Source organism: Stigmatopora argus, chromosome 1, assembly GCF_051989625.1.
Source record: "Stigmatopora argus isolate UIUO_Sarg chromosome 1, RoL_Sarg_1.0, whole genome shotgun sequence".
Lineage (NCBI taxonomy): Eukaryota > Metazoa > Chordata > Actinopteri > Syngnathiformes > Syngnathidae > Stigmatopora > Stigmatopora argus.
Window position 1 is genome coordinate 25,192,511 of NC_135387.1, and position 23,497 is coordinate 25,216,007.

Sequence of the window (23,497 nt, forward strand, 5' to 3'; positions counted from 1 at the left end):
CTTCCGGCCACGCTCCCCGGCTATTCTACCTGCCTTTTCGTGACTCGTATCCCGCGTGCAGTTTCCAGTCGCTCCCCGTGTTCGAAACCACTTGAAAGCTCCATGTTGATCCGGAAAGTGTGGATTTATCGGCCTCATTGGAACCACGGCTGGCATCCCGTTTGTGTTGCGGCTCCGCCCGGCGATCGGTGCTAAAGTGGCCGGCAGAGTTTCTTGAAGGGTCCAACAACCGCGGTTAGTAGGGGGGTCGGTGTTGCTTCCCCCCCTACGCTGGACAAAGAAAGAAAATGGGATATAATCGCGTAATGGAACGGAAAATAATGGATATCTACCTCCTCTCGGTGCTTTGGGCGACGCTTATGTTCGGTAAGACGTTTGTTGCTTGAGAGCTAATTAACTCGAGATACGAATCTCGCTTTAGGAAGATTCTTTTTTTTTTGTCTTTTTCTTTTTGTTTTTTAATTCCACACGAAATTAGTTTGGAAAATTCATGTAACTGTGAGAGGGGGACATCACGCAAAGAAGTTAAGAATATTCTAAATTAACACAGCAATTTTAAATAAATTAATGATGCACTTGACACTTTTCCATCATAGAAGTAGAGATTGTTGGTGTGTTGGACAGGCGGACTTAAAAGTGTTGTTACATTAAAATATCAAATGATTTTTTTTCGATAGTAAATTAGAAAGTACCTACTATGGAATTGAATTACTGTACTTAACTTGTTGGGATTTCTACGTGCTATGTTAAGCACTCCGACGCGCCTGGTGTTGTTTGTTATGCTCTGTTGCCTTGGCAGCAGTAGGTTTGTTGGTAAATAATCCAAATATTAAGATTTTTTTTAAAGTTTTGGGTAGTTTTTTTAACAACCAACTGCACTGAACCTGCAGCTCGATAGTTGTGTGTTGGTAATATTTATATTTATGTATATTTGTGTGTGGATATAAATTGTGCTAAAAAAAGAGGGCACCTGATAACTGATAACATCCTTGAATTTCCTCCATTAATAAAGTTATCTATGCAGGTGGAACAGACATAAGCCATATTGGTAGGACCAAGAGAGGCATTAGTTGAAAATGCTGGCCAAGCAAACGGTTAAGAGGCAAATAGAAAGATATTAACATGTGGAGAGAGGAAATATTTGCTTATAACCTCTCTTACTGGATAGGGTGTGATCATACAAAACAATTTGAAATTGTTTCCCAGCTACAGAAACTTGCTTTATTTTAAACAGATTCTTTCAAAGGTTAGAGAAAGTTGTTTGGCGAGATCAAATTCTTTCACACCAAAACACACTGGTCAGCCTAGGTTTTTGACATGCCTATTTTTCTCAATTGTGATGGAATAGAAAAGGTCCTTCCCTGGAATGCTAGTGCAAATTGGAAATATCATTGTAAATACAAATACAGTCATACTTGAACTTACGAATGCCTCTAGTTATGACATTTTCAGGTTACAAATTTATGCAAATGAGTGACTCAAGATACGGAAAAGATCCAAGTTACGAAATCCCCCCAAAAGTAAATGCATTTCCTTATCTGTTATTTTATTTTGAAAATATTGTCGTGGATGCATTGATTCTCACTTTAGAACATCGCTACCCTCTAATGGGCTCTCAATTCATTTCGTAAGTAGATTTACGACTGTATATGCAAGTGTCTACATGGCTTCATGTGACCGACATTTTTTTTGGCAACACTCGACACACTCGGCAAAGATTGTTACTCCTCGATGAATGCCTTTTTGATCATCTCTTGTGATTGGTCTGTTCAGTCACATCCTGTGACAGCATACTCAAATTTCCCTGGCATGGCTCCTAACTACTGTCAAATTTAAAAGCTGTGCAAGGACAATGTCTGCGTTTTTTTAATGCCACCACTACTATAATAATACAAAAATTCATAAGTGTCAGCGAAATCCTGGCATTAGATTTCCGCGCTGTTAAGTTTACAGATATTGGCATACCAGTGAAGGTGGAAGTGTCAAATCTAGAAAAGAAGTGTATATGAAATGATGCCTTTAGGCCCTATTTCAAAATGTAGAAAAAACTGCCATGATCAGGATGTTGCCACCACCATCACTATACAGTTGTGGTCAAAAGTTTACATACACTTGTGAAAAACATAATGTCATGGCTCTCTTGAGTTTCCAGTTATTTCTACAACTCTGATTTTTCTCTGATAGAGTGATTGGAAAAGATGCTTCTTTGTCACAAAAAACATTCATGAAGTTTGGTTCTTTTATGACTTTAGAATGGGTGAACAGAAAAAAGTGATCAAATCTGCTGGGTCAAAAATATACATACAGCAGCGCTAATATTTGGTAACATGTCCCTTGGCCATTTTCACTTCAATTCTGCGCTTTTGGTAGCCATCCACAAGCTTCTGGTTGAATCTTTGACCACTCCTCTTGACAGAACTGGTGCAGTTCAGTTAAATTTGATGGCTTTCTGACATGGACTTGTTTCTTCAGCATTGTCCACAAGTTCTCAATGGGGTTTAAGTCAGGACTTTGGGAAGGCCATTCGAAAACCTTAATTCTAGCCTGATATAGCCATTCCATTACCACTTTTGATGTGTGTTTGGGGTCATTGTCCTGTTGGAACACCCAACTGCGCCCAAGACCCAATCTTTGGACTGAATTTGAAGGTAATCCTCCTTCATTATCCCATTTATGCAAAACACGCTTGACTGTGGACACTGACACCTGTGTTCCAGCTTCTAATTCTTGGCAGATCTGCTTTGTGGTGATTCTTGGTTGAATCTTCACCCTCCTGACCAATTTTCTCTCAGCAGCAGGTGATAGCTTGCGTTTTCTTCCTGATCGTGGCAGCGACAAAACAATGCTATGCACTTTATACTTACAAACAATTGTTTGCACTGTTGCTCTTGGGACCTGCAGCTGCTTTGAAATGGCTCCAAGTGACTTTCCTGACTTGGTCAAGTCAAGATTCGCTTTTTCAGATCCATGCTGAGCTCCTTTGACTTTCCCATTGTAGCGTTTGTGGGCGTTTGCATCCAATGATCCCTATTTAAATGGCCTCAGAGAAGTCACCAGCTGTAGTCACTCATAATCACTCACAAGAAGTTAAGAGGCCATGCTATGAAGCTCATTTCACTGACACAACTTTCTAAGTCACCAAAATTGCTAATTCGTGTTGCTGTATGTATATTTTTGACCCAGCAGATTTGATCACTTTTTCTGTTAACCCATAATAAAGTCCTAAAAGAACCAAACTCCATGAATGTTTTTTGTGACAAAGAAGTATCTGTTCCAATCACTCTATCAGAGAAAAATCAGAGTTGTAGAAATAACTGGAAACTCAAGAGAGCCATGACATTATGTTCTTCACAAGTGTATGTAAACTTTTGACCACAACTGTACATATGGTGTTTCTTGGTGATGAATAGTGTTGTATTTGTGACAAACACGTTTAAGAACTTTGGCCCGAAAAATGAAATTTGCTTTATAAATGAAATACAATTTTCAACTTGTTTTGGAGATGTTATTTTACAGTCAATATAACGTGTTTAATATATGTCACAATGTGCAGCATTTTATTGGCAGTTTTCAAGCAGTTTGCAGAATTAATTGGCATTGGTTGGGTTTCTAACAACTTTTTGTTGTTGTTGTTATAATGTAAAATTATTGGTATTATTATTAGCATATGGTTAAATGCAATAGTTTTGCTATGAGCTAACTTTAGATGGTTTCTGACAGAAAGCCAAGTTCTGTATAAAAAGACCTTGTCTTGGCTGGCATAATCAGTTAAAAGGCTGCAAACTCGCCAACAATTGAGCTCAGTTCTCCCTTCATCAAGTTTCTGATCTTTTGCTGCTCATTTTCAGAAAACATTTTCACGGTTGTCTCTTCAAATTAAAACTGAAAAGACAACACATCAAGTTTTATTGTGTAGAGAAGGTGAACGGGAGGCTTTCCAAGCCACTCCCTAAATGTAAACAATGATAACCTAGGAAGGATATAAATCTTTGAATATTTAATAAAGCCACCCAAACTAGGATAGGCTTGCAAAATTACAGGAACAATTTAACATTGGACCCCTTTTCATAATTGCAACAGTGGGAATAAACCAGAAATTTTGCAACATGAACTTAACTTCTTAAAACATAATTTACATATGACAGTTGGGGAAACATGTAGTATATGTATATTTTTTAAAGTGTTTTTATGTACAGGTTAAACTTGAACTTCAACTTTAACAAAATCAAAAAAAATCCTTTGAAAATGGAGCAATTAATAGCTATATTTCAGAGAAGATGCTTCATTGTCCATAATGTTGTGCTTAACAAATGGCCCCAATGTAAAATGGCTGGTGGTTGACGATACCTGTTCAAAGTATAAGTGCTGCATATTTCTAATTTCCTTGCTGTTATTGTTTAAAAAAAACATTCAAAATATATTGATGAGATGCGATGTTAGGTAATTGACTGGTAGTTAAAGTTAATTGGCCCGTGCTGACTCTGAATCGCTAATCTGAGTAAGCATTAGGCTAATGTTAATAGGTTTTTTCACTTTATTTATAATTTTTTTATAATATGAATGATGTTAATGTTCCGTGCAACAAATATATACATTTAAATGATTTAAAATAAATAAACATAAGTAAACATTTATTTTTTTTAAATGTATTTCTGTCCCTGGTCCTGAAAAACAATCTTAAACGAAACACACGGGCACGTGAGGACACACAGTCACAATCTAAACAATTTTCATAAGTTGAGAACCCTGTCTTTACATCTTTTGCTCTGTTCATATTACATTGCAGATTACTTTTTCTCCCCACTCCTTTTTGTATATACACAAACCAAACAAAGAGCTCAAACTGGTTTGAGTGGATTAGACAAAGTAAACAAAAATGGCATTTACAAGCTGAACAGTCTTTTATCTTTCTCAGGTTACAAGTGTAATTCTTCTACCTGAAATACAGACACAAATGACAGCACGTGACATACTAGCTGTTTGGTACACCATCCAGTCATTTGTTTACCCCTCACTTGGATTGCAGGTGATCCTATCTGTGCAGTAAATATATATTTTTTTCTTTTATTTTTTACATCAATAAAATACTTTGAAAACTTTTCCTCTATGTGGAGCTTCGCTGAGACAGTGCATTCATTTGACTTCCTTTGATTGATGGAACAGAGTCAAACAGCAAATCTATGATAAATAAAAATAGATTGCGAAAGTGAGTTGCTTGAATGCACAACAACAGTAATTGGAGTTCATTACTACCAATCTCTGGTTTGAAATTATATTTCAAAACAACCTCCAAACTTTGAACAGTCTACAAATAAGAAAGAACAATTGTAACAGGTGTCTCGTAAACATATTTTTGTACAACCTTTGACTGCTGTCTACCTCGAGCAATCTTAGTCAAATGTCTTGCCTAAACAATTTGGAAAATTTGGATTTAAAATATGCAGGTGGTTTATCGGTGACGAGCAAGGCCACGAAATTGGACTCCAGTTCAGAACTCAATGAGTACCCATAGGTGGTCAGGTCACATTGTGCCTTGTCTCTTCACACTCTTTAATACTAGATTATTTGATAGGATGACATTTGCCTGTGCTAATGAGAGAAGGATGATTTGTAAATTTTCGAGTGGCTCATCTACGTAAATCTCTCGCTTTCTGCTTCCTGGACAATCATTCTTAATCTGCTGACACAATCATTCACATGAATTCTCTTCATGTTGGTTCTGATTGCTCATGTTCCTGTTCCTGTTCCTCTTCTCTGCATGTTGCAGCGTGTTCACTTTGTCAGCTAAATGTTTAGTGTTCTGTAGTTTAGGATGTAGACCAGTGTGCATCTGATTTTATGGTTGGTTTCATGCGCCCTTGTGGTTGTAGTTTTTGATACTGTATCAGCATAATTTTAGCTTATATTGTAAAATACATAACACCAGTGTCATCTTTTCGGACTCTAAAGATGGAGTTGAGAAGCGATTAATTTCAAACCAGAGTTGGGGCTGTCACCTTTTGAAAAAAATTGTTTTAACCAATTATCTTAACACTTGAAATTGCCCCTATCCTATTCATCCTTTCCTGTCCGTGAGATTTATGAAGGACCAAAATGCCCAAATAAAAAATAAATATAAATACAAAAATAAGAAATAAGGTTCAATGATTAACAGTAAATATGGAAATAAATTCAATTCAAGACTCTTTTTTTTTTTTTGCTTAGCCGATTAGCTTTTCTGTACTTTTTATGTTACTTACTCATTTATTGGCACCACTTGTGACCAATTTTAAATTCAGATTTTTTTTTGGTAGTGATTGATCTTTGCTATTCACTCAAGGTGGATGCTTGGCCCGGGTGGTGACAGTATCTCCTGGCCCACTGGTGCGTGTGGAAAGTCAGCCGGTCTCCATCAGATGTGATGTCACTGACTACATGGGGCCTCGTGAGCAGGTAGGTTCTTTTTACTACACTACAGGAATACTGTTTTTTTTTCATTTTCATTTCATTTTATCCAAACAAAAGGTAAAAATAAATAAATGTATACATTGATAGATAAACAACACAATATCTTCACTCTATTATCGGCAATCTATCCAATAAAATTCAATCCGAAAAGGGTCCGAGAAGAATTAAAACAACTTATCTATTCCCACCCATTTACCTTCACCAGGATATGGCATTTACATTCACCCTGAAGCCTTGTTCACTGGTAACCAATTGATAAGTACCTTCTAAAGCAATAGCAATGTCAGAAAAATCGGCAATTAAAAAAATCAAATCAAAAGCCTTTATTGTCATCATACAGCTGTGTATAACGAAATTGGTGGTGCTACTCCACAAAGTGCGTTTTCCCAGTAAAAAAAACATAAATAGTAATATAAAAGTATAAAAAGTCACATCCCGGCTAGGTAAATTCTAAAATATTGCATATTCTAAGATATTGCACATTGTTATTGCACCCCCAAAAGTTATTGCACAGAAGGGATTGTGTGTCGTGCTAACGCAAGTTCAGAGTCCTGATGGCTGTGGGAAAGAAACTGAAAAATAAGAATAATGATGATAATGCTACATATGTATGGAACAAATGTCAACATTGAATACATAACACAACTAAGTGCTCAATTTGTTTTCCGATCCTAATATTCTATATTTGGATTGGATTGGATTGGATAACTTTATTCATCCAGTATTCGGGAAATTTCATTGTGACAGTAGCAAGAAAAGGCATAGTTATAAGTTAGACAGTACAGTCAAAGGCCGCAGAACAACAAAGCAAAAGCAAAAAGCACAAAGTACAAAGCAAATCTAAGTCAATGGGATCATTAAGAATCACCAAATCATTAAGACAGAAAAGCAGCAAAAACACAAAACGAGCTACGAGTTTCGGTAGCAAAAACGGATAGACTCAAAAAGACGTAAAGTTGGACAAAAACTGGAACCACACACAGGAAGTCTTCCACGAGATGGGGAACTTCTGCAGACTGTGACCGAGGTAGAGAATATGCAGAGTCACTCTTCCAAGCTTATCCGCAAAGTTCCTCAGTAGTCTGGAGCTGAAGAAAACAGCAGCAGGGCAGAACTCCTCGACTCCGTTGCTGGTAAGCGCCGACAGCTCTTCCATCTTATCCCACTCATGGAATGGTTGGTCAGAAGCGTTGCCTCTCCTCCCGGCACTTTTGGCCAGCTCCGAAACTCCGGCGGCACCGAGGTGTTGCTCCTTCTGCTGCGTATTGCATACCTGTCAACCTCTGCCGATAACTGCCCTTATAAATGATTATGATTCCCCTTACAACCCCCCAAAAAACCTTACAAACACCGTACGTACGGTGTTTGTAAGGTTTTTTGGGGGGTTGTAAGGGGAATCATAATCATTTATAAGGGCAGTTATCGGCAGAGGTTGACAGGTATGGTATTGTAACAGCTAGTCCCGTGTGTGTAGGCATGGCTGAATGGTTCCAAAAAAAGAAGTAGCCGAAAGAAGCCAGGCTAACAGAACAAGGAAAGTTGTAAAATCATTAAAGTAAAAAGTATAAAGTACAAAGTAAAGTAAAAAGGGATGTGTTAAGAAATATTAAAATGTAATTTAAAAAAAAAGATTGAAGGGCTGTAAAACACGAAAAACATAAGAGTGTACAGAGCTACTCCCACTGGTTCCCGCGTGAACGGCGCCATCTTGGAAATTTTGGATATTTACTTAGTATTTAATTTTTAAACATTTCAGCCTAGTACCTTTTAGTTATACCGGCTTTCAATTCATCAATGCAGCAGTTTTCCACAGTGTGACCGCCTTCATTTTGAACTGTCTAATCCACTGTCCTTCAGGACTTTGAATGGATGATGTCCAGGGAGGCCAACGGCCAGCATATCAAAATTATATCAACCTTCGATGCCAGCTACTCCCACGGATCGCTCAGCAAGCGAGTGGCGTCAGGTGACATCTCAGTGATGCGTCTCCAGGACAACACAGTGGAGTTGAAGATAGCGGAGGCCAAGTCACAAGATGCCGGTTTCTACGTGTGCCAAACGCCAAGCACTGACTCTGTCATCAGTGGCAATTATGAGGCTCAGGTCCAACTCATTGGTATGAGGGAATGTGGGGGGGTATTTGTGTGTCTGTGTTCGCGTGGCAAGCGAATCATTTGACCAAGCTATTTAGTTTTACTTTTTATAAGTAGTTATCTCCCCATGGTTCATTTAACAGCCATTGCCATGACTTAGCAATGCTCTAGTGAACATGTTAAAACCTAACAACATGAGCAGCCATAAAGGCTTCCTTTACTATGACCCCGGTTTGTGTTTTGACTTTCACACGAAATTGCTAAACACGCGTCAAACTTTCGGCACGACTGAAAGAACATCTGAATTACTTCCAAAGTACATAATACAGGAAAAAGGTGTCACTTGAACATTCATCCATCTTTTATACTTTATCTCCTCACAGTGTGGTAGAAAAGGCCATGAATACATAGAGTAGGACCACTTCTTATTACAGTATTTTATCAAGTTGATTCACTCCTTGAACCCTTGACCCTGGACTGATTACTCAACAAAAACTGAATCTTTATTTGCTTAAAGGGCAGAGTAAATTGGAGTTTTGGGGAAACGCCTGCTGAAAATATTTTTTCTTTGAATTTTTAGCGCATTCATGAAGCCTTAGTGCAATTTCAGTCCTGCATAATCTGGCTTGTTTTATGGAAAAATAATTTGAAGATGATGTGTTCAGCATTTCTTTGAATTTAATTGAGTTTTTGGCCTGCGGTTTGCTCGTAAACACCCCGGAATATTAGAGGGGACCTTCTGTTGTAACACTACGTCTGTCCCCATCTCAAACATGCATAAAGAAAAGGATGCTTGTTTGGCATTTTTGAAATATTTGACACATAAGCGATGATGCCTGAGAACAGGTTATTTAGCTTCATAATGCACAATCATGTTCAGCTGCTCCCTAGTTTAACTCCCCTGGCACCTTGTTAAATATAGACCTGAATTAACTTGGCAGAACTGTTATGTGGACCATGTGTGTACGCGTGTGTGTGTGTGCATGCAATTTGCTATGCACATGGCGCAGAATATTCATGTAGTGTGTGAGAGAGAGCCACTTGGTTGTTAGCCGAGATGATGAGTCGGATTTGCTGCTGTAGGGTGTGTACCAGTCGAGACTTGTGCACTACACACACACACACACACACCCTGATGAGGGTGTTTGGTTATGTAAGAAACGAGTGAATTGGAGGTCGCTGTGGGTTTCAGAACTCAGTTCGGGCTAATTTTAATTGATAGTGCAAAACGAGGATTATTATTTCCTTTGGCCTTAGCGACGTGTCATCAACACTCATGTCATAGCCCCCCTGACCACAAGTTGCACTGGGCAGTAGTCGTGGCATCACGAAATCCGTCTTAATTCTCTTGACAATCAAACCATGGAAACCTGATAAAGTTATTTCTGTTCTGACATTTGAACAAGGGGGTAGTTGGCTTTTTCTTTTTTTAAATCGACTGTACTGTATTCCAAAGGCCTGAATAGATTAAGGAACAAAAGTGTTGAAGTAAATATCTGCCTTGCAATTGGCACTATCAGAGGTACATTTATATTATTTGTAGCAGTGTAGAACTGCACAGGATTATACTGATGTTTTTTTAATATATAAATTGTTCCCTTTTTGCAAAGCTTTAAGACATAAAAAATACACCTAACCATGTAAGCACAACACTAATGTGCGTATTACAATAACGGCACAACATTCACGCTGTGTGTATCTAACGTTTATGTTTTCCAATTTAGTGATATTGATGCTCTGTTCTTTTAATGCATCATATGGTACTTTACGTTCTAATTATTGCTGACTCCCCCTTTATTACAAAAGATAATTACTCATGAATGGGCAAATGTACTTTTGGTTTTAAATTAATGACTTGGTTCACCAAAATGAAGACAAAAACTTGCATCTACTAAATTGCAACAACAGCTCCTGGGTGTGTTTAATCCACGCACCATGTGATCTCACAGTTCTTGCAATAACTTGTCGGACGTCATGCTGCGGCAGATGAATCATTACAAACTTTTAGCTTTTATGTAACATGTGATTGACCAACCCACCCTGACCCTGAACAGGATAAGCAGTAAACCATAAATATATGAATGGATGGGTGTTTGGTGTTAATTGACAGACAGTTTTACCCAAACCACATGCTTCCCTCAGGCTCATTAATTTTTATATATTCTCAGTGAATTAGATTTGCCTTGAAATTAAAAGTAGGGCAATGGGAGCGTTGCTGGCAAAGAGAGCTCATCTTCATTATGTCTTTTTGTTTTTCTCCCTTTTTTATTTTTGTCGCAAAAGTAGCAGACATGAATCTGGTGTAAATTTTCTTTCCGCTACAAAATAAACTGCTGTCAGATATCCGAACAGCAGCAAAACATTCCGAAACAGAATATGCTATCAACAGCATGTAAAGGCTTTTATTGTCGATAATTTTTGGTAAATTTTATATTTTAGCAAGAAAATAAAGTCTCAGTGGAAAGTGGTTAGCTTGCCGGTCTCACGGTTCTTGGATCGAGGGCTCGATCCCAGGTCTGGAGTTTGCATGTTCTCTCCGGTCTTGTATGGGTTTTCTCCTGGTACTCCAGTTTCCTCCCACATTCCAAAACCTGCCGGATATACTGATTGAACACTCAAAATTGTCCCTACATACTGTGAAGATATGTCACTGCATTATTTTTGAGTTGCATGTTGCGGTCCTGAACTCTATTGGGTATGAGTCTGAGCGTGAGTAGTTGTCCCACTACTTGTGCCCCACGGTTGGCTGGCCTCCAATTCCAAATGGCCCATAGTTGGCTGAGATAGGCTCCAGCACCCCCCGTGACCATTGTGACAATAAGCGGTACGGGAAATTAATCAATGAATAACGCCTCATGTAAGCACTTAAAAAAACATTTCTTTCATGAAGAGACCATTCATTATCTTGAAGCACTTGAATGACTTTTTTAGTGTCAACACATTGTAGACATTTTACCATTCATAACAGAAATGAGTCATTTCAACATAAGCCACCTTTGACAGTATAGTAGTATACATTATCCTACTTTAAACTGTCTCGTGTTTTTTTGAGAAACCAGAAATACATCAAGCAGCATATAATGGTCAACCTCTAAAAAATGTATATCCTCCAAAGTGACCAGTGAACAGTTTTAAGCATGTTATTAAACCTGTAATTTGTCTATTTAAGAAAACATGCTGAACATAATCAAAAGCATATCCTCTCGCGGTAGGTTTAAAATAAAAATAATTTGATCTCTTCACCTTTTCTTTTTCAGTCATTCCAAACACACTCTTGGTGACCCCTCAGACTCCGCCCCCTGTCGTCCCAGAGGGTAGCGATGTCACGCTCTCCTGCAACGTCACCAGGGAACTCACACAGTCTACCTACCTGTCCGTCACCTGGTCAATAAAAAAGGGAGGAACGTCAGAGGAGATTTTGACTTTTGGCCCTCAGGGTGATGTGGTCACGGGTGCCAAGTATGCGCGCCGATATGCTGATGGAGCCATCCGCTTAGTGCCCGGGAAGAGTGGATTGTTCGAATTGGTCATTTCCAGAATGACAACATCTGATGAGGGGATTTACGAGTGCAATGGAACAGAGTGGACTCATGAAAATGGAGGCAAATGGATTCAAATTGTGGGAAGCAAAAAGGAAATGGGAACTATTGCTGTTACTCCAACAGGTAAGAAACACCCATTCTTTCAAAATAGAAGAAAAACTAAGACTAAGAAAAAAACGATTTGTAACATTGCAGTGGTTGTTACTCAGCTTTTATGGCCTTGGCTCAGAGTGCTATTTATTTAGAGAAATCTTGGCTGCAGTGACTTGAAAATTTTGGAGCAGGTGGTGAGAGCAGGCTTCAAACTTATGGTGCTATGTCCACGCAGTTATTTTTAAAAGAAGCGCTGCATTTGGAATAGACTTTAACGTCTGTTATAGACCTTTTCATCACATGTTCCTGGTGGCAAAAGTCTTGACTCTTTTCTCTTCCCTCAAACCTAATCATAGTGGTTTGGTTCTGTGTCTGTCCTAGTATGCCACTAAGAACTTGTGATCACTATGGAATTATTTATACAAGCCACCCTATTTATTTCTTTCCCCAAAAAATAACCCTCGATAAATATCCATAATTTATTTGGAAAGAGCTGAAAACAATCTCAACCTTTTGGGAAATGTTTAGATGTAAGTACATCATTTTCTGTTACTGTCGGCAGTCATCTCTTACATTCAGCCCTCTAGATATTGCAGAAAAACAGGTTGCTAAAAGACACTATGGTGGTTTTTGTTTAAGGATGGAAAGAAGAAAGGCATTACGGTGATGTGTTTTGTATTGTTAGTACCTCTCATGAGAGGTCGTCTGCGATAGGCTCACCTGCAACAACTAATAAGCACCAGTCTAAAGAAAATGCTTGGATCGACTTCACTCAAAGAGGGTACCCTCCATTGTGTGGCTGTCTGCATTGGAATGGAATCCTTTGCTCTGTTTTCTAGAAGGCTGATGACCCTCACTGCTTGAGTATTGTGTTTTAGTGAGGCCTAAGCACACATACTTGACTCATTCATTGTTGTTGCCGTAGCCACCATATCTTCTATCTTTCTGGGTCCCCACATCCTCTAAAGTACTGGAAAACACACTGACTGATTTATGATTACTCTCGTCTCGAGTTCAACTACTACACACTAAGGTACACACATGCGCCCGTTGGTCCGGGGTACGTCTTGTTTCTTATTGACTGAGCAACTTAAGCAAAGAAGATGAGAGAAGTCAAACAGTTTGGGCTTTGTCTCATTGTGTCCAACTCCAGACTCCATATAGAGACTTTTCCCAACATGGAGCGCTCTTGGTTGCCACTGGAGACTGTGTCCAAGTTGTCCGTTTGAAGATAGCCAACCCCCGTTTTTAATTAAGCAGTCTGTTTTTTCAAAAGGCAGCACAAATTAAAAATGTTTCTGTTCTTTGTTGATGTTCGCAAATTTGGTTTTTATTTTGACTTTTTCCCAGTGATTTTTAAATAATATGAAGAGATAAGCATCTCTGCCAATTGCTCATTTTCTTATAGAGGTATAGATCAATAAACAAAGCATCCTGTTTAGGACTTAGCAATTCAAATTTGGCACGACTGTTTTCTGCGGGGAAATCTAGAAGATTGACAAGTCTTCATGCTTTATTGATGTTATGACAGTTTACGCTGATGCGCTGCTTTCAATGCCTTGGGGACTAGTTTACTGGGTATGGCTTTAAGGTTTACAAAATATTAGGTCTCTCCAAAAATCTGCAGTGTGTTTTTTTGTGTGTAATTTTGAGAATTTTTGTTGATCTCCATTTAATAATCAATATCTGTAGTCTTAGATTTGCAGTTTCAGCTAAATTATTCGACTTTTACATTCATTACAAGTGTAAAATGAGCACGAAAGCCACACGGTTAAGTTTTCTGTCTGATTTGCAGCCATTTGTTTGTTCTCTTTTCAAGGTCAGTCTCTCAGCGTGAAGGCTTCTTCGTTTTCCTCGGCACCCTCCATGAATCTGCACCTCACACCCGGCGACAAACTGATGCTGCTTTGCTCTGTCGCCGCCGACAACTTGCCCTCCTTGTCCCTGGAAGTTTCCTGGTTGGCCAATGGCCGAGATATCATCACTATGGAGCGCAGTGGGGTCGTGATCTCCAATACCTCTGCCAGTTCAATGCAAGGAAATCACGAGGAGGCCAGCATAGAGAGAATTGGTGCTAATGAGTACAGGTTAGCGCTGAGGCAGGTGAGCACGGAGGATGGTGGAGCCTATGTTTGCCGCATCCGGGCCTTCATCGAGAAAGGAGGCAAGAGCTCTGGAGGAGGAGGGCGCTGGCACATGGCAGCTGAAAAAACATCCAGCCCTGTGATGGTGAAGGTGATGCATATCAGTAAGTGTCATTTTGGTTTTCTTTTTAAATTCAGAGGCAACAGATGTTAGAATGAAGAATGAAAGCCCTAAATAGATTCAAAATGCAGGTAATTTTAAACATGTTGGTCTACATAAATGTGTGTTTGCACTCACACATACATACACGGGATGTGGAACTGTTCTAACTGGTGGTGTTCCCATGTTGTAGCCTGGAGGCATGCATTCCGGCATCCTTCATCTGTCGACATACTACACGTGACCAAGTCCTTCCATACACGCACCAGACTGTCAAGCTGTTTTGTGGAAACTTGTTATTGAAGTGCACACATGCTCACAGTCACTTATACACGCACTAGGGGTTAAGTCCTCTAACCCATGGGCTGTGCTTTGAAGTGTGTTTCTTTTGTTTGTCTTTGTGAGTGTTGCTTTGTCAGCTGGAATTGTTGTCAATAAAGTGCTCAAAATTTCAATAGAATAGCAAACTTTGGGGGCAGGGCTCGGAGTGAAGCCGATGCTCCTCCGCCTTGAGAGGAGCCAGATAAGGTGGCTTGGGCATCTGATTTGGATACCTCCCTGGTGGGTGAAGTGTTCTGGGCACTTCCCCCTTTAAAAAAAAAATACAAAACTTTACTACAAGGGACAGTAGGGAACGGTGTTTAAGTAGCCATAACCAAGGTTTTGGGTTCGATTCCCCACGTCTAAGTGATTGTTAGTTAAATGAGAATGTAGGGCAGGGGTGTCAGACTCGGGTTGGTTCGCGGGCCGCTTTAACATCAACTTGATTTCACGTGGGCCGGACCATTTTAGATATAATATTTAGATTTTTTTTTTATAAATGGATTAAAAGAATTGGATTAAAAGCCCGTAATATTCAGTTTTTTATAGATCTAAAACAATGTTTTATTTTAGCTTTTTTATATATGTTTTGATTTTACAAAATGATTTTTGAACTAAAAACACAGAAAAAAATGATTAAAAAATTACAATTATTGATTAAAAAGAGGGCAAATCAGGAAATTTGATATACATCTATACTCTTCATTTTAATCTGATCCTAAAACAGAAAGTCGGCACTCATAATTTACTTTCCCGGGCCACACAAAATGATGCGGTGGGCCAGATTTGGCCCCTGGGCCGCCACTTTGACACTGGTGATGTAGGGTTTAAAGTCCCTGAAAGTTGGAAAAGCGCTACTGTAAAAATGTAAGTCCATTTATCAACCATTTACCTGGAACAAACAAATATTTAGTCTCACTGTAATGTATTGTAGTTTTTTAGTAGTTTGTCTTTTGAATTTTTCTTCCATTGCCTTCCTAGCCTTACGATTTTACCAATTAGTATTTCTTGCGGAGCGTTGTATGAATGCACATAGTCTTGCATTTGCTGGTTAGCGGGAAAGTCAGACAAGACGAATTGGGTGGGTGTCTGGCTGTTTAGTGTTGTCAGAGTCCGGATCAAATCAGCCTGTCGCACCCACGCTCTCCGCTGGCAACACAAAAGGAAGACGTGTAAGTGATGGCACCTTTAAAAAATGTATGTGTCATCTGGTGTATCTGAGCACAATAAATATGCAAGTCTTTTTCTTGGCCCTGATCCGTCTTTAAATTGATAAAACAGTTTCATTTCTTATAAGCATGTTAATATGCCTCAAAATTCTAAATAAATTACAATGTAATATAGCTAGCTTCATAATGTTATTTTACTTTATTTAAGCATGCCCTACAGAAGGGAACGTGCGAGCAGTTAAAATACAATTTGTAATTTTAATTTTTATTCCTTGCAGTATTATTTTTTCCTCAAAAGCTACATTTTCAAGTCGCTACTTGAAGTTTTGGCCTAATCTTGGTGAGACTGGGGAAAAGGAGTGCCAGTTGACATCAACGGTCTGCTTGCGGTGCCTTGCTTGTGTTGCTTTGCTAAATAAGCCATTCCAGTGAGCGAGAGTGGCACATGAATAATTGCCAGGGAAGCTTCACACTTTCTCATCCATCAAAGTGTATGTGTGTGAGTGGGAGTGCCTGTGTGCCTGTGTGTGAGGGATGTGCTGGAGTGTAAAAGCAGATGGTGGCTGTGCATGAGGTGCTGTGTGTATGTGACGTCCAAATGACATCACTCTAAACCAAACGCATAAATGTGCATGAAATAAATGTGCTTTTTTTTTACTGTGCTGATGCTTTGGAGGGTGATGTTCACCACAGATCTGTGAACAATGTGGGTCAATATTAGGAACATCTCACAGCCCAACACCTTCGTCATGCAGGTGTGTGTTTGCTGTTCACTGAAGTGTAACGATGCAATCTGTAGGGCTGACAAGAGATGCACACCTCATCTCCCAGAGTCAACAGTGTTATTTTTCTTTTCGTCTTGTGGCCTGGCTCGTTGAATTCGAGATCCAACGCAAAAAGCAGCCATCGCTACACTGGACTTGTCTGTCCACTAAGGACAAAACCTGGCAGGGACATATGAAAGTAATGTGGGAAGGGAATCATTTGTCGAGAGGCAGCCCCGTTGCTACCTGCGTTATTATTAGAATTAAGCTGTTGTTCAAGGAAATGCTGCTCATGATAACACTGCTTGAAACAGGTCCAAATAGTACTTTGACTTGTTTTAACAGCAGATATGATATTTCGAGTGAGAAGGAAATGTAACTTCAACTGTTATATAGAAGCACTGAAACATATTCAACGCAAAGTGTTTGAGAGTCTCTAAACACTGAAGTGTAGCTGCTGGTACTCAATCAATATCTGGAGCACATTGAGTAACATGTTTTGCTTTCTTTTTTCCCCCAGAACCGAGTTTCACCCTGGATATTGAGACCATCGTTCACCCCCAAATGACCAGTGAACCGACAGAGTTGGCTTGTCATGTAACCAATATCACACACTTACCCTTGGGAAGCAGGCTGGGTGTTACATGGGAGCACATTGCACTTGCTGGTACTTAAACTCTGGTCATCAGGAACATAAAAAAAATGCATTCGTGAAGAAAAAAAAATCTTTATGGCATTGAATCTTTTTCATTGTCACAGGAGCTACCAGTGAACCCAAGGCTGCACATTCTATTGGCTCTATGGACGCTTATGGCAATCTGTTGCCTGGTGCTATTTATACTGACAGACTGAAGAGTGGCATGATGTCACTAACAAGAGTCCAGCCTGACACTTTCAAACTGCGAATCCTCCGCTCACAGGTATAAAACGTGACCGTTTCGTCGAAAGACGTTTGGTCTCCGTACGTTTGGTCCCCGGACGTTTGGTCGACCGGACGTTTGGTCGACCGGACGTTTGGTCGAACGGACGTTTGGTCGAACGGACGTTTGGTCGAACGGACGTTTGGTCGAACGGACGTTTGGTCGAACGGACGTTTGGTCGAACGGACGTTTGGTCGAACGGACGTTTGGTCGAACGGACGTTTGGTCGAACGGACGTTTGGTCGAACGGACGTTCGGTCGAACGGACGTTCGGTCGAACGGACGTTTGGTCGAACGGACTTTTGGTCGAACGGACTTTTGGTAGAACGGACATTTGGTAGAACGGGTTCGCTCGCTGTCAAATTATGACAGAGAGTTTACTGTTGAAACCAGCTCTCAAAATTATAATCATGAGAGAGAGTGAGTTTCAACAGTAAACTCTCTGTCATAATTTGACAGCGAGCGAACCCATTCTACCAAATGTCCGTTCTACCAAATGTCCGTTCTACCAAACGTCCGTTCTACCAAACGTCCGTTCGACCGAACGTCCGGGGACCAAACGTCTTTCGACGAAACGTCCGAGTACTGGTATAAAATCTGCGTTTTTTTTTTCAATGGCTCAAGAAAGCATTCACATGAGTCAATTCCTGAGTGTGTGATATTTGCCATTTACAGGAAATTGACATGGGTCAGTACATTTGCGCCGTCTCTGCGTGGAGCATTAACAGCCAGGGCGATGTGCTGAAGACTGCCGAGCACCACAGCTTGCCGCTGATTGTGCGATGGGAAGCTAAACGTATGGGAGTTTCAATCATCCAATCCCTATGCACATGTTCTCGGAATATACCAGTTTGTTGTCTCTATGAACCTCAGTATCTATTTCAAAACGGCGATGTGTATCCTGTGGCCTGGTTTAAAATGGATGGCTCCATCAAGTCATAATCACCCCGCTGTTGGATTTGATCAATGAGTTTATGTCTGAAATACAATTGTAGCATTTCTAGACTTCAGAGGAAATCTCTCAACGGGGTCTTTTGTCTGCCTCCGTCGATGCACTTCCCCCTCCCCAACTAAATCCACATGCTGAACTTTATGCCCTTACCCTAGCTAATTGAGCCATGATGTAATAGTCTTGCTCTGTGGGCACGCACATCTGCTATGAATCAAATTTACTTCATGGTTTGATTGCTGCTGTTGTGGGCTTGGCCCTTCAAAGAGCATGTACTTCCACCGCGACTGAATAATGTCTTTCATAAAGTTAAAGGATCCATTCATTGATCCACTGGTGGGTATTTCTAGGGCCATCGCTGGACGTTGTAGCCAAACGCATTCGCGAGGCTTCCGTGGGCGGTGCTACCTTTGAGATGGGCTGCACCATGATGACCCAGAACCTCGGTGAGGCGGGATATTCAGTTCTCATCCAGTCACAAGAGAGCCTGCAAAGCAATGTGAGAACCATTATGACCCTTAGCCCCGACAGTGTGGTGCAGCATGGAGGAGCCACAGACCCAAACAGGAGGTATGCAACCCCCCCAGGGAAACCCCTCCCACTTGGCTCACTGTAAATCAATTTGTATTTCAAAACAATGTCCTTTTTGTTTATTCAGAGACAGCCTCGTTTTGACAAAGTCCGGCCCGGTTGAGTTTAGGTTTCGCCTCGGTGGTGTCCAGTTGTCAGATCGAGGTTTCTATTGGTGTGACATCACTGCCTGGACAAAGCAACAGCCCGGTCAAACATGGACCAGAGCCACGAGTGCAGAGTCCAACAAAGTCAAGATCGACTTTCAGGAAAACGGTGCGTTCAAAGCCATTTGCAAATGCTCACATTCCAGCGTAGAAGCGTAGCATTCCAATCGACCACCCACACTTGTCAATAGCTCACAACTCTACATATGTGTGCGTATCTGACCTACTTTACTGTGTTTGATGTGAATGGGAGGCAATCAGAACAAACGTTCAAAAAGGAGTAGACGTGCTTCTGTTTAAGGATGCACACAGAAGACATGTGAAGGATGAAAGGAGGTGGAGCTAAGCAAAGTAAATCTTTCTCTGAGGAGAAAGCCAGCCCTTGAACGTGCCCTCTTTCACCTAATTGTCGATTTTTCTCTCACGTTCCAGCCGTCAAACCTCTCCTTTAAGTTTCTTGCCTTTTCTCCCCCTCCCTTACTGGGATGTCTTCAAAGTGATACCCTTTGGCTAATAATCCATCTACAGAAATCTTCACCACTGCATGCTTTTCCCTGCGTGCATACACGCATGTTGTTTCCCAAAAATATGCTGGGTAGGTTGGTTGAACACTCTGAATTGCCCCTAGGTACGAGTGTGAGCGTGAATGGTTGTCTGTCTCCTCGTGCCCTGTGATTGGCCGACCACTGATTCAAGGTGTCCCTCCCCCCTGGTGCCCGTAGTTAGCTGGGATGGGCTCCAGCACCCCCGTGACCTTTGTGAGGATAAGCGGTTCAGGACATGAGTGATTTTAATGAGAAACAAATTGTCTGAATTAAATGTGGGGCCACTTCATTAGTGAAAGTTGTTTTTTATGCTAAGACTTAATGTTGAAAAGGCTTGGAAATCTTTATTATTTCACAATACGTGTAATGCTTTCAGTGTAATTATTCTATAGCAGGGGTGTCAGACTCGAGTTGTTTCGCGGGCCGCTTTAACGTCAACTTGATTTCACGTGGGCATTTTAGATATAATATTTAGATTTTTTTAAATAAATTGATTAAAAGCCCTGAATATTCAGTTTTTTTATAAATCTAAAACAATGTTTATTTTAGCTTTTTTATATATATTTTTTAGATTTTACAAAATGATTTTTGAACTAAAAACACAGAAAAAAATGATTAAAAATTGCAATTATTGATTTAAAAGGGGGAAAATCTGGAAATTTAATATACATCAATACTCTTCATTTTAATTTGATCCTAAAACAGAAAGTCGGCACTGATGTTTTACTTTCCCGGGCCACACAAAATGATGCGGTGGGCCAGATCTGGCCCCCGGGCTGCCACTTTGACACATGTGTTCTATAGTATAACATGTGTAATATTGTTGAAGTCATGGGGTGACTGAAGAATATTAAAAGACAAACATTGCTCTCATGTTCCATAAGATTTATACTAGCTTTCTTTTTCCAATATTGTCTATGGAAAAATAAAAAATTCAAAGGGTCCACTTCTGTTTTTACAACCTGGGTCACATTCTCCACAGCTGAGGCCCCTTTGCTATCTGGACCATGTGTATGAAGCTTTTTTTTTGTTCAAAATATTTGTATTCATGCACAGGTCACATAATGGACTGTTAAATGTAGAAATAAATTGATTAAAAAAAAGGATTAGGCTTCAAAATATATGAACACTGGATAAATGCCCACTGGATTTAATTAATGATGTCAAGAGTGATCTAAAGGTTGAATTGTCATTGTAACTTATTTTCATCCATTGTTACCCACATCCTCAGGGATTACAATTTTTTTTCTTGAGGCAAATACTGCTGCTAAGCACGTTTTTTAATTTTTTTCCTCCCCAGGACCTTCCTTCTCGATTGCCATCCATTCAGACACCAGCACTGTTTATCCCTGGCAAACAGCCAAAATGAAGTGTTCCCTTCGCGTCTCCGGATCCTCACCAAAGACCGGTACAACACACAACCAGAGGCTCGCATTACATACGTTCAAAGTCATCTTCAGAAGCCCAACCCCCACTAAAATTCCATTTAAAAAAAAACATTAACAACCAAAGTGAATCCAAATCACGTAAAAAAAAAATCCTTCTTATAAATCTTAGCGTATCCTATTTTTGGTGAATACACACTTTCCACGTGCTTTTTCATTCACACACAGATCCAGAAATAGACAAACCTGGATCTCAAGTGAATAATTTGGAACTTTCACCTACCAGTCAACACCACTGCCTATAAGGCTGCTTAGTATATAAGAGATTTATGAGTAAAAGTACAAAAATACAGGAAACAAGTTACATTCACTCTTACAAACAATATTTATTCCTGCTCAAATGAGTTGCATTTATCAAAATCATTCTGCAAGAAATCGCATGTTCGTCTCATTGTAGCAGACTATGCCACATGCAGAAAAAAATGATTTTGTTTGTGTTTTCCATTCCGCTATTTCACTGCATCATTCCAACCATGAAGGATTTTATCTCACATTTAACCATGCCTTCATCCTTCTGCTTTCTAGAAACCCATCAAGTTTCCCTTTGTCGTCATGCATACGTTCTGTAGATGTAAACATGTCACGTGATCCCATGTGCCACTCCCTGCTCGCTTCAATCCATCTGTCAACATTCTTTGCCTCTTTACCATACCAGCCACCACATGCCTTCTAAGATTAATCCCCAAATTGATCAAACACGGCGCTCGTCAGCCACCGCTTGTGAGCTTGTTTGGGGTTTCTTTGCAGGATGGCATTCCCTGCCATGCTTTGTTCATATGCAAATATGTTTCTTTGCACTTGGGTTCTTGCATGAATGTGTGCATGCATGTAGTGTGGAGCCTGGCTCTCGATTCTTCCAATGCGATCACCTATTTTCACCTGCAGATGCAAACTGCAATTCATCTTCACACTTTTATTGACCCTGAAATAGAATTGTTTTGTTTTGGTGTTGAAACTGTTGATGTATCAGGTTTCCACAGTCTCAATGAATGGCACTCCTAGTTGTTTCTCAACTGTTTTGCAACTCAAAATTCCCAAAGGTAGAGAATGTCACTCTATGGTTCAAAGGTTGAGGATGCATGTAGGTTTGAATGTTAAGTAATAGGCCATCGAGCAGCTTGGTGTCATGTGACATGCATAAACAAAGGCGTGCCGCTTTTGCTAGCCAAACCTTTGCTTAGGTGTTCTGACTTAACTTGTCTGCTAATAGCTCTAATGGGTGTGCCAGGGTATTTCTTTTGTAACACCAGTACTGCCTTTTTTCTCCGTATTTTTTCTCTATCGTTTAGGGAATGCAATTTACTGAACATTGGGATCAATGTTGTACTAATCAGATGCCTTTCCAACCTGCCTGTGGAGACACAATTCCTAAATACATCTTTATTTAATCAAATGGGCATACAGTACATGAGAAGTTTATTAGCATAGTACAATAACTAACGAATGCAAAGTAAACCCTGGTCCTCGCAGTGAAATAGACAAAAGAGTATACTAACCATTATAGTACATGGTACCAGTTGCCCTTTCCCTGACATCAGACGTTATAAGATCATTGGAGCATATCATCCTTTGTCACGTGAAAATACATGCCTCTTTCTTCTTTCAAGGATGCAAATCAGTTTTGCATAGAGAGGCCTTAGATTCCTTGATGACTGTATCATTTACGCTTTCCAACAAATTTTCAAATTAGTATATCTTCAGTTTTCACAAGCGCATGGAACAGTGGGCTATGGGAGCCTCCTATTTCATACCATGCATTGTGGTCATTCAATGTTGTTTCTCAGGCCATTCAGGGCATACCTGAACGTGTTTCAAGCAAAAAATAATAAATCCCATGTCCTCCATAACCATCTGGTGTAACAACTCTGCCAAGCACACAAAAAGACTTCAACGAATCATAAACGACTAATAAAAAATCATTGGCCTCCGTCTTGTATCAGTGGACAAACTCTGCACCAAATAAAAAAAATCCACGACATAAACTGTCCAACACCACACACCCTACTAATCTTGTCTTCTGACTTCTGTTTCCTGGAAGACGGTTCAGTTCCCTCAGAATAGTTTTCTCCAGCCAGCACCCTCAGAATAGTCTCTCCAGGTTCATTAAGTATATCAAATTACACATTTCTGGTCAATTCAATCTACACATTTATGCGGTTGCGTTGGCATATTTAAAATCATTTATTTAAATATATATATTTAAAAAATTATATACCCCACAGTATGTC

At 40.0% G+C, this 23,497-nt stretch overlaps 1 protein-coding gene across 1 annotated transcript in view; it reads left to right on the forward strand.

Annotated features, from left to right (window-relative positions):
- The window catches only part of ptgfrnb (prostaglandin F2 receptor inhibitor b), a 36,885-nt gene continuing 13,388 nt past the window's right edge, over window positions 1-23,497 (forward strand). Inside the window, exons 1-11 of the mRNA XM_077611822.1 lie at window positions 1-366; window positions 6,320-6,432; window positions 8,305-8,563; window positions 11,798-12,205; window positions 13,995-14,423; window positions 17,194-17,340; window positions 17,433-17,593; window positions 18,269-18,389; window positions 18,893-19,112; window positions 19,201-19,388; window positions 21,125-21,232. Coding sequence (XP_077467948.1) covers window positions 288-366; window positions 6,320-6,432; window positions 8,305-8,563; window positions 11,798-12,205; window positions 13,995-14,423; window positions 17,194-17,340; window positions 17,433-17,593; window positions 18,269-18,389; window positions 18,893-19,112; window positions 19,201-19,388; window positions 21,125-21,232 — 2,233 coding nt within the window. The 5' untranslated portion in view covers window positions 1-287. The remainder of the gene's footprint in view (window positions 367-6,319; window positions 6,433-8,304; window positions 8,564-11,797; window positions 12,206-13,994; window positions 14,424-17,193; window positions 17,341-17,432; window positions 17,594-18,268; window positions 18,390-18,892; window positions 19,113-19,200; window positions 19,389-21,124; window positions 21,233-23,497) is intronic.